Consider the following 11,995-nt stretch of genomic DNA (forward strand, 5'->3'; position numbering starts at 1 on the left):
GAGACAGGGTTTCTCTGTGTAGCCCTGGCTGTCCTGGAATTCACTCTGTAGACCAGGCTGGCCTCGAACTCAGAAATCCACCTGCCTCTGTCTCCTGAAAAGGTATGTGCCACCATGCCTGGCAGCTTAGTTTATTTTTTAAAAAATCAATTCATGTTGCTTTTTAAATTTTATTTTTTATTTTTATTTGTATGCATATGGGTGAATTGCTTTTATGATGCAAGTCTGCACCAGTTTTGTGCCTTGTGCTTGTGGAGATCAGAAGAGGGCATCAGATCCCCTAAACTGGAGTTACAAGTGTTTGTAAGCCATCATGTGTGTGGGTGCTAGGAACTGAAGCCTGCCCTCTGGAAGAGTGGCGGGTCTCTTCACTACCCCCGCTGTGCCCTCTTTCCAGTACCACAGCTCGCAGGGTTTCAGTCCATCTCCATCTGGTAACTGAATTTGAGCATTTAAAATTGTTAGTGACTGTCTGTGTTTCCTCTGACTTCCATAAAATAACTGCTCAGAAACTGCGTGCAGAAACGTGGTGACTTTGTAACTGTTCTTTGCAGGTCACTCAGTCAGAGGAGCTCAGAAATGGAGTATATTAACAAATACAGACAACTTGAAGAACAAGAACTTGATACTTATGGCCAGGATCAGCCACCCAGTGGACCAGGTACGCAGGTTTCCTTGAATGCCTTGTATGTGAAGCATCTACAGTTCGTGCACTAAAAGCTCATCCCTCCAGACATTTCCTAAATACAGTATTGGTCAAAGTTAAAAAACCAACTTACATGGCTTCTTAATTAAAAATGGGCGGGGGGATGAGTGTATAGTAGATTATAAAGTGTTAGTTTATCTTAAATATAGAGCCAGAATGTCCTGTTATTTGAAGATTAAATCACTATTTAATTCCTTACTATTAATTGAGAACATTTAACATGTTTCTTAGCTGGGTGTGGTGGTGCTCACGTCATCTCAGCACTGGCAAGGCTTAGGTGCGTGCTCAGGCTTTGAACCTTTGCATTTGAGCCAGTCGGGTCTGCAAATCCAGTCCCAGGGCACCCAGGGAGTCCCCCGCTCTAAAGACAAGCCAGCGTAACTTAGGAAGGGGCTGAGAAGATAGTGCAGTTGGTAAAGTGTCTGCTGCACACAAGTGTCTGAGTTTGGATCTCACTCACCCACATAGAAGGTTGGTGTTGTGGCGTGCACTTGTGTCCCAAGGCAGGGAGAGCAGGGGCTGGCAGACCCCAGCAGCATACTGCATAGATGATAGATGAGCTCCAGTCCGTGTGAGAGACTCTGTCTCGCAAACCAAGATGGGGAGCAATTGAGGAGACACATAGTGTAGATCTCTGTGGCTATATGCACTCATGATCACACATAAACACACCCACAAGAGCATATGAATGCACACATCACACATACATCTCACACACAAAGAGTAACAAGAACACATGAATGTAAATTTACCACATCACATACATACACAAAGACTAACAAGAACACATGAATGTACTTATAACACACAAATGCAAAAACTAGATTTTTATCAAAAACAGAATTTTAACATTAAAACAGAATTTTAAAGAGTAGAAATATATGAAATAAAAAGTAAAAGATTTTTTAAAAAATGTTTTTTGAGACAGGGTTTCACTCTGTAGTTCTGGCTGGCCTAAAATTGCCTCTGTAGGTCAGACACAGATCCCCTCGCCGCTGCTTCCTGAGTTGGGTGGCCTTGCTGATGCACGGCTGCTAAATGGATTGTTCTCTGTTGGCAGGGTGCTCTGCTAAGTGCCCGGGCTAAGTCGCTGCCGTTTTTTTATTTGTGCTGGGCCCTTTCCTGTGAAGGAGGCTCCTCTGAGGTACTGGTCTGTCCCCACTCCTGCCCCATTTACTTGCACTCCCATTGAAGGATGTCACAGTTATGGAAACATTTCCTTATTTGCTCTTAGCCTTTTTAATAATTAGGAAGTACAGTCTATGCCCAGTAGTTCTACGTTAACCCCTAGTCTTGGGATTTATATGAGCTTCTTGATAATATAGATTGCTATGTTCTGTTACTCCTGGAAATTCAGACATTACTTATGCAGTCTTTTCATTTAGTTTTGTGTTTTAACGTTTTTTTGGTCAGTGTGATGGATTTTATTGCTTGTCATTTCATATTCACCTTGAGGCAGAAGCAGCCCTTAGTGCCCTGTTGTGTGGCCTTGCTCCAGTGGCATCTTCTGCCGGTCTCATCTCCCCTTCAGTGCCTTTAAGAGGCTCTGCATTGCGTTTTCCTTTGAGTTGGATACTGTCCTAGCTGCATTTCTTTTGCTGTGACCATAACCCTTAGAAAATGCAACACAGGGCAGGGCTGTTGATATGGCTTTCCCTCGAGCTTCAGCCCTCAGCTGAGGGTATCAGGGTGGGTGAGCTTTTCTAGCAAGAATTCACTCCATGCGCTTGGAGTGGAAAGGAGGAGCTGTGCTGGGTTTGCATCTGTAACTCTGGCTGTGGCTCGGGGAGTTGGTGGCCTAACTAAACTTGTGCAGCTCGTGTTGACTCTCGCCACCACCACGCTGGTCTCATGCTGCTGCTGTCCTCTACAGCTGTCCTTTGGGCTCCCACTGCATGATCCTTGGTTTTTTGAAGCCAAGCAAGTGATACAGAAACAGAAATTGCAGGGTTTTGTTATCTCTTAGGCAATCAAGTGGCTCACAAGTGCAGAGAAATAGTCTCAATTATCTTTGAAACCAATCAGAGCTGCTCTGAGCAGCTCACACCTAAGGAGATGAGGGAAGGGACTTAACGAGCAGCCATTCCTGATGAATGATCCCCAAAAGATAGATGTCTGGTAAAACCAAATCCAAATGCCATCTCTCCACTGCATAGAACTCTTAGAATTTCTAGGAAGCCCAGTTAGTATTCTACTGATTTTAAAGTTATAGTTTGAGGCAATGTTCTTCAGCTAAGTACTTTCTATGTAACAATGTTTTCTAAGCAAGCTCATTGGTAATTTCATCTATGTACTTAGGTATATACAGCTTACCTATAATACTAGTGTTAAAATTTATTATTTTATTTTTATTGTTTAAAGAGAAACCCAGGTAGGAAGCCAAGCCCCAGTCCTACCATAGGCACTGTTAGGAGCGGGAGCACACAGTGCACTCAGCAGCCTGCCTGTCCTGCTGCTCAGCAGCATCCTTCACTCGGATGCAGCTCAGGACAGCCCTCCACTGACATGCATGCCTGTGGCTAACCTGATCTAGGGTGAAGACTTCCTCCTCAGGTGGCAGGGTTGTGGCAGGGTGACATTAGAACTTCCTGTCACAGATGTGATCATTGCTGTGCTCATCAGAGCACTTTGGATGCCCTGGAAACCTCACAAGGTCAGGCCGAGAGAAGAGACTCATGGGTCTCTCCCCTCGTGACGTCATTTCAAAACTCTGTACCTCGGAGGTACTGGTCCTGCTTGTTATGGTTCCCAGAAGAAGTGACCTGGCACTTGGCTCTGGAACAAGGTGCAGAAAAGCAAAACCTGAGTGGAGTGGAGACTCCGTGAGAGGGACTGTGACTGTCTGCCTCCTGAGACTCCGTGTGAGCCTCCTCGATGTGCTGGTGCTTGTGGCCCTCACTGAGGGACAGGACATGCAGCTGGGGCAGGGCTGAGTGCAACCCTGGCGTGTGTCTTCCTCTGAGTAGTCTGGACAGCATGGCTCCATCACAGTGGCTAGCACTCGGTGGCCCGCTCACTATGGAAAGGGGGGGGGGCATTACAATGGGAACTAGACATGCTGAGAGTCTGGCCTCTGATTTGGCAGGTAAATTGGCTCAAAGAGGAAGGAAGCAACCCCAGGGATTGATCTGATGAAGTGGGCAAACTCTCAGTTTCTGGGTAGAAGGCAGAGGGATGGGGGTGGTGGGGTGGAGTGTCTCCTGTAGGTCAGGGTTTAGAAAGGACTTCGCTGCAATACATCGTTATTTTGAAGATTTAGTTTTCTGTTTAGGGTATAAATCCAGTAATTTAGCTTAGTTTTTAAAAAAATATATGGATAGTATCTAGATTTTGTTTGTTTTTGCATTTAATTTTAGAGACCATCTCACCACGTAACTGGCTAGGCGAGCCTGAACTCAGAGCAACCCACCTCTGTCTGCCTCCCGAGGACTGGGATTAAAGGCATGATAGTGTCTAGATCGTATCTGGCTGGACAGGTTTTAGGTTTTAAGGTAAACTTTATGCTCTCTGTGGCAGCCAGGTGACAGTGAATTTCGCTGCGGAAGTTGGTTACATCCTGTGACCTCTGGACTTGTGTCAGATTTTAGCTTGTTTGATGATCCAAGGCAGAGAAGTGGGGAGAGCAGCAGTGTCTGAGGTTCCCGTTCTCCCAGTTTATAGGAAATATTTTATTTAATGTTTTGATAACTAAGAAAATGGAAACTGAGAGCGGCATATTCTGAAGTTGTAGTATTTCTATTTCTGTCCACTTCTGGACTGGTGTTTGTCACATGGAATCTGCTCGCTTGCCTTAAATCATTGTTGACGATCTTCTTTTTATTTGGTTTATACAAAGCCATCAGCCACTCAGCTGTGAACATCTCTGCTCCCTGCTCTCCTGTCCACCCCGGGGCAGTGTCAGTGAGAGCAAGGCTTGCTCTGGGTTGGGTCTGCTTTAGCCAGTGACCTAAAACTGTCAGGTGATATCTTGTGCTACATGAAGAAAGGTTTAGACACTGTGCCAGGGGCTTATGAGTTTTTCTTTCTTGTAAATGTTCTCTTTTAAAGTAACAACCTTCAAAATGGATGCAGTGAAGTCCTGTGAGTCTGACCATGCTGTCAGAGCAGCAAGACTCCTTTAGAGACACCGTGAACCAGGCTCAAGGGTTCTTAGCAGAAATACAGACCTGCCTCCATTTCCTGCTGTCCTGAGTCCTCCCCACTCTCTGTCTGTGGATGCTTGTCCCTCAGCCTCTTTCTCACTTCTCCCCGGCTGCTTGCCTGTCTCTCTGCCCTCTCTCTGTCCATCCTCATAACTGGGGTGGCTTCTTTCTTCCGTGACCACAGGAAAGCAAGGACCCAGTCTTAGAAGCTTGGGGACACAGGTGTCCCTGAGATCATAGTGGCATTTTCCAGCTCAGGTTCTCCTAGGATTGGAGACCATTGCCTGGCCTGTGAGGGTGATGGGGTTCGGTTGTCTTCATCTTTCAAATAAAATAGTTTAACATAAAAAATCCTCGGGGAAAAGCAGTGCGTGGCAGTGTGTGGTAGCTCATGCGTGTAATTTCAGGATTCAGGAGATAGAGGCAGGAGAATGGGGTTCAAGGTCATCTTGAACTAACTACATAGAGAGTTCAAGGCCAGTTTGGGCTACATGAGATCCAGTCTCAAAAATACAAAGCAAACATATCATACCTATCCTCAAAACAACCAAACAACCAACCAAAATAACAACAAACATACCATACCCACCCCCAAACCAATCAAGGAACCAAAATAACAACAACAAACAAGCAACCCCATCCTGGCCCATGCCAGAAGCTGGGAGCCACTGTGAGTGAAACTAAGTCCCAATGTGGAGAGACTCCATTTCTGTGAGCTTGTCAGTGTGTAGAGACGGTGGTCAGAGGCCTGCACAGAGCAGGCCTAGGGATGTCTTAGGACGGGGACTGTTTCCCGGGAAGGAAGAGTTGTTCATTGACAGACTGTGACAGATCTGGATGTGCTGGCTCTGAACTTATGGACCAGCATGAATTCAGATGCAGGAGAAGCTGGGGTCAGGGGGAGAGCGAATGGGAGGATCAGGGTTTGAGATCTAATGTCACCCTCCAAAATTTAAATGTGTGCATATGTATGTATATAAAAGATGTGTGTGTGAGGCCTAGGGATTGATTCCCAGCACCATAAAATTTTAAAAAAGTAACACTTTAGTCACGCATTGTTAGTCTCCCTGTGAAAGAAAGATTGAGGACGTGTCTTCAAGGTGAGACGGGCGTGGTGGCGCACGCCTTTAATCCCAGCATTCGGGAGGCAGAGGCAGGCGGATTTCTGAGTTCAAGGCCAGCCTGGTCTACAAAGTGAGTTCCAGGACAGCCAGAGCTATACAGAGAAACCCTGTCTCGAAAAACAAAAAAAAAAAAAAAAAAAAAAGGTGAGACCAGGAAGCTGATGTGGGAGCAGGAAAGGATGAGGAAGAGAGAAAGGGGCTCAGCCTCAGTGGAGGCAGGGGAGAGGAACATGTTCATCTGCAAAGGTGCTGTGCAGAGTCTCCAGGGCTTTGCCCTTGCCATGTGGTGCCCAGAGGCACTTTAGAATTGAAGGTTGGCCAGAGCAGGTGCACAGATTTACAAGGGAATGTTAAATAGGTAGGGTTGGACAGACACCAAATCAAATGTATTTAGCATAGCAAACCAACCCGTTTCACCGCACCCACAGTTTGTAAGTTGTATTTGACTTATCTGTCACCATTATCTATTCATTTTGTAGCAAGGAATGCACACTTCACCACGTGTGTACACCACCATAATCCCGCAGTAGCGAGCAGCTGCTGAGTCAGGTGCTGGAGCCAGTGTGTGTCAGGTCTGTTGACTTAGCAGGCAGTGTAGGCCAACAATGTCGGTGTCTGGGATGGAAGGCGGCAAGCCTTGGTGGCTTGCCTGCATCATTAGTAGTGGACCCACCAAGAGGGAAGGACTGTCAGTCTGTAGAGAGTGTATTTAGCACAGGTGTGGGGTGTGTGTCTGTGTCTGTCTGTGTGTGCACATATGTGTTTATATGTGACAAGACATATACAAAGATTAGATAGGTCACTGGCTTGTTTACTTTCTTTTCAGCTACAAAATAATTTTGTTTTGTCTGAATACAGGTCTGAGGTCACCATTGGCTAAGTTAAGTAATGTGGCATGCATCCCAGAGACAACTTATAAATATCCTGATTTGCCCATAAATCGGTGTAAAGAAGAGGTAACACTTTTCCTAATGTAATTAGCTGTCTGACTAAGGCATAGCACTGTTGGGAACATGTGGTGGGATTAATATGCACAAGCCAGAAGAAAAGCCGGCAGTGCCCGTCACACAAAACACCTCTGCCGAGCCCGGCTAAGGCTCTGTGTGCCGTGCTCAGATGTAGCTGTGCTCACCTGTAGTCTGTCACTGAGAACTGATAGGAGTATGCTCTCCCTTCCTGTGGAGCTTTGTGTGCAAGCAGCACACAGCCAGGTGTTGCTATGGAGAAGGCCACACCCCAACATCTGCACTGGGAACGGTGGTGGCTGCTGCTCTCTTTCCCTGTGTGTTGGCTGACTCCTAAGCATGCACACATCCTTTTGGTTAGATTTCTGACAGTTAGTTAGTTCTATGTTGTTAAGCATGGTTAATAGAAGTAAATTTAAACCATTACTTACTTTAGTGAAAAAAAGAGTTGTAGATAAAATAGGAAATGTTCCAGATCTCATTTTTATTTGCTGAAGATTGAATCATGCTTTTATGGAATAGATATACTTTATTAAGCTTAGATTCTGAAACCCACATCCGTTTGTACTTGCTGACGATTGGTGACTGTTGGAAGGGTGACTAGGATCTTATAGCACTGCGTGTACACTGTAAGGGACAGTGTCGCTAGCTGCTCAAAATTTATCTGACAACTTGAAAGTTTAAAGTCATGTGACTAATGGCAGGGTTTTTCTTTTTTTTGTTGTTGTTTTTGGTTTTAGTAGAATTGCATTCAGTCTTTTTATAAAATAATAGACATTTAGACTTAGAACCATACAAATCAAGTTTGAAAGTTTCATTTATTTTTTTAAAGAAGAAATTGAGACACAGAGCCCTGATGACTTTGACCAGGTTTCCATCGTTGTCAGTAGTTGTGCATGGGATGTGGCAGTGTCCACTTGCAATCCCAGCACTTGGGAGGCAGAAAGGTCTCAGGGCTACATAGTTTGGCCTTGTTTCATAAACCAACCAGCCAGCCCAAGGCCTCAGTTATCACTTGTAGACTGATGTTTTTGTGATGTTAGGGTGGTGGACCACTGGGTTAGGTTGAGCTGGCCTGAAAGTCTTCTCAAGACGACAGTGTTTTACCTTGTTGTTTAATCTGTGCCCATGGTGAAAGGTAATATTTTTTTAAAATTTCAGGTCATTTCCTTGATAGAAAGCAATTCTGTGGTGATCATACACGGTGCCACAGGAAGTGGCAAGAGCACACAGCTCCCACAGTACGTGCTGGACCACTACACCCAGCGCTCTGCCTTCTGCAACATCGTAGTCACCCAGCCGCGGAAGATAGGGGCCAGCAGCATTGCCAGGTGGATCAGTAAGGAACGCTCCTGGACGCTGGGTGGCTTGGTAGGCTATCAGGTGAGATGCAGGAAGTGAGCTTTCTCTTCTTGTGAATGTTTTACTCTATGTAAGTTGAGGGCAGTGTATAACTGTTTTCTACTGGAAATTAAAGACCAGAACTATGCTATAATTAAAAATATTGATAACCCTGTCTCGAAAAAAAACCAAAAAAAATATTGAAAGTAAAATTCTTGAAAATAATTTTAAATTCCTTGTGCAGTTGAATAGGAGATAAGGGAGAATTCTCAGACTGGTGCCTTTTATTATTTGATCTTTTTAATTAGACCCTTGTAACATATAAGGGCTTGTCACCTAAGAATACCATAGACAGCATGACAGCATAAGCTAATCCTTGCTCGTTATGGAAGGAAAGAAATCAATTTGAGATCTTGACTTTTCATTTGGAAAAGTTACATATTTTCTAAAATACAGTAACTTCTCATTCCTACCTTAGGTAAAATGGACACTTATTTGGGTAGTTAAGTGGGAGCCAGTAAACCTATACTTTTCTTTCCCTCTCTTTTCCTTCCTCAACTTTAGGTAGGGCTAGAGAAAATTGCAACAGAAGACACTAGGTTAATTTACATGACCACTGGAGTCCTGCTTCAGAAAATTGTAAGTGCCAAGAGCCTGATGGAGTTCACGCACATCTTCATTGACGAGGTGAGTGTTCTGCTGCCTGGCAGGGCCTTATTTCCGGGCAGTGTGAGCTGCCATCCTGAGTCCTTGCAACAAGGTTCCTTCTGATCTTCTTAACCTTGTGAGGGCGAATTATCTGTTTTATTCTTTGTTCTTTGTCTCTCAAAATATAGGTGGGATGTTGAGGACTGGGGAAAGATTGCTGTATAGAGCAGAGATCTATAGGCAGGTTGCAGCCTCAAGTCAGATCTGGCCCTCTGAGATGTCACTAGAGCCTTTCCTCACTGTGTTCTTATGGCTCAAATTCCTCTGGCCTGCATCTCAGCAGGGTGTAGCAGTTGCAAGGGGCGTTCTCCAGCCTGGTGAAGAGTGCTCTCCACAGCCTACATATGGAGGCAGACTTTCTGCCTCATAAATCAAGGATGACAATAGGGTTCAAAGCCTAGGCTGAGGGTGTAGTTCAGTTGTAGAGTGCTCGCCTAGCATATGAGAGGCTCTAAGTTTAAACCTCAGCACTGCAGGAAAAACTTAAAGATAAGACATATTCATCTACTCTGAAAAAGGCCTTCTGGATTTCCACAGTGTCTGTGAGGCACAAGCCGGGGGAGCCAAGAGCAGAAGTAGCTACAGAATGCAGCCCTGTCATTCTTGAGATCCAGTGGTCATTCCCACTGTGACTTTCTCCAAGTGAATCAGCCCTGTACGCTGTGTGTGTCCTGACCTAACTGGGCTTCTTTTGGAAACAGGCTCTGTCCTCACTACTTTGGTGGGACGGGGTGGTGTGGATGGATCCCTGGATGGCTCAGGCTGGCTCTGCATTTGCGTAGGGCTGGGAGGCAGCTGCTACCCCACATGTCCCCTCTGTGGTCATGTTGGAGTTCCACCTGCTTGCCCTAGACTCTGACCTTGCTTGATACGGTTCACCAGCTTCTGACTGGCCAACCTCTTACCTATCTTGTGAGCTTCAGTTCTTGTAGGCACATATATTTTTGCAACCTACTTTTAATAAGGGTCCAACTTCTCCTCTAGCCCAGTACCCAGCAGAGGTAGTAGAAGAGAAAAGTTATTAGGATCTGGGGGAAGTGGACCTGTTTAGCAATAGTTCTTTGGGGGCGAGCTTGATCTCCTTGGGCAGCAGTTCGGTCCCGTAGCAAACACCAAATACAACTCAGCAGCTGCAGACCGGTTCTCTAGGCAGGCACTAGGCACAAACCAGCAACTGTAGTTCAATCCTGAAAAACTGCCAGGCTCACTGACCAGACTGAGGTGAGGCCGCAGAAGTGGCAAGCTGCCACAGGGACCTAGAGAGGGGTTCTTTGGTGAGTTTCTCTCAATGGCGGTTTTATCAACAAGTTGAGCTGTGTAAGGCGAACCAATACATGCGTGTTGTTAGTGAAGAATAGTGAGCAGAGAAAACTAAACCAAGGCTCAGTGCTCATCTCCCACTGTCTGTGGGGTCACACTTAACTCCTTCACCACGTGGCCTTTCACGTTTGCTGTATCCAAACACCCTCTCACCTGTGTGCCCCATTTGCGGTAGTTCCTTTTGTCATGGAACATGGCTTGCAGCTCTGTTGCCAGTGTTAGACTGGTTCATCTCCAACGTCACACATGCTGGGATGACAAACCACTGCAGGGGGATCAGCGTCAGCTGGGCAGCAGTGTTGCTGTTAAGTGGGCAGGCTTCAGGGGCCTGAGCATTGCTTTGCCCTAATGCCAGTGGGTCCCAAAGAGAGAGATTGAGGGTGACAGTGACCCGTGTACCCTCTGGCTGGTGGGAAGATGCTGTTTGCATACTCCTCAGCTGGACAGGCATGAGTCCCCTGACAACCTCTGCTGAGCTGAGAGGCCTAGTTTAGTTGAAAGTCTAGGAGCATGAAGGTCCTCTACCTTCTCTCAGCAGGTGACATGCAGGTGACATGTGCCTCTTTCTGTAAAATTCCTTTTTCATGTGTGTGGTATGCCTGTGGATATGCATATTTCAGTGTGTGTTGGCACATGTATTTGAGGGTGCGTGTGCATACGCATGCTCATACGTATGGAAGCTCAAGGTTGAAAGTGTCTGGTCCCTCTTCCACCTGATCTGTTGAGATGGGCCTTTGAATCAAACCAGAGCTTGCCTAAGTGACTCACAGCTTCCTCCGAGGAGTCTCCTGCCTCCACCATCTGATGCTGCAGTTACAGACCCACTGTGCCTACGGCCTCTACACGACAGATTGCTTGTGCAACCTTCCCTGCCATGCCGTGCATAGTTGATGTCATGGCGGCTCCTCCTTTCTCTGTAGGTGCATGAACGGACCGAGGAGATGGACTTCCTGCTCTTGGTCGTCCGTAAACTCTTGAGGACAAATTCACGGTTTGTGAAGGTACATTTTTAGATTTCATTCTGTTTCTTCCCCCGTTAGCAGTTGGATATTGTGCTGGTTGGGTTTTGTCAATGTGATACAAACCTAGATATATCTGGCAAAGTGACGTTTAGTTAAGAAAATGCCTTTATAAGATTGGTCTTGCTCAGTGGTGGTGGCACACTCTCAACCTCAGAACTTGGGAGGCAGAAGCAGGCAGATCTCCGAGTTCGAGGCCAGCCTGATCTATAGCAAGAGTTCCGGGACAGTTGGAGACCTGCCCCCCCCTCCCCAAAGTAAAAGATGGGCCTGTAGGCAAGGCTGTAGGGCATTTTTTTGATTGATGATTTATGAGGAAGTACCCTCCCCACTGTGGGAGGTGTCGTTTCTGAGCAAGTGTTTTCGAGCGATGTAAGAAGCAGGCTGAGTAAATCATGAGGAATGAGTCAGAAATCAGCATTTTTCCATGGTCTCTGCTTTAGCGTCTGCCACCAGGTTTCTTCCTTGAGTTTCTGCCCTGACTTCCCTCAGTGATAAATTCTGACCTAAGAGTCCTCCCAAGTTGCTATTGGTTGTGGTGTTTATCACAGCAATAGAAACTCTGACTGAAGCCGGGCGTGGTGGCACACGCCTTTAATCCCAGCACTTGGGAGGCAGAGGCAGGCGGATTTCTGAGTTCGAGGCCAGCCTGGTCTACAAAGTGAGTTCC

General features: G+C 46.1%; 1 protein-coding gene across 1 annotated transcript in view; it reads left to right on the top strand.

The window, feature by feature from the left end:
• The window catches only part of Tdrd9 (tudor domain containing 9), a 92,878-nt gene that overhangs the window by 13,379 nt on the left and 67,504 nt on the right, over positions 1 to 11,995 (top strand). Inside the window, exons 2-6 of the mRNA XM_021179500.1 lie at positions 555 to 661; positions 6,831 to 6,928; positions 8,099 to 8,320; positions 8,843 to 8,965; positions 11,227 to 11,307. Coding sequence (XP_021035159.1) covers positions 555 to 661; positions 6,831 to 6,928; positions 8,099 to 8,320; positions 8,843 to 8,965; positions 11,227 to 11,307 — 631 coding nt within the window. The remainder of the gene's footprint in view (positions 1 to 554; positions 662 to 6,830; positions 6,929 to 8,098; positions 8,321 to 8,842; positions 8,966 to 11,226; positions 11,308 to 11,995) is intronic.

This window comes from Mus caroli, chromosome 12 (assembly GCF_900094665.2).
Source record: "Mus caroli chromosome 12, CAROLI_EIJ_v1.1, whole genome shotgun sequence".
NCBI classification, from domain to species: domain Eukaryota; kingdom Metazoa; phylum Chordata; class Mammalia; order Rodentia; family Muridae; genus Mus; species Mus caroli.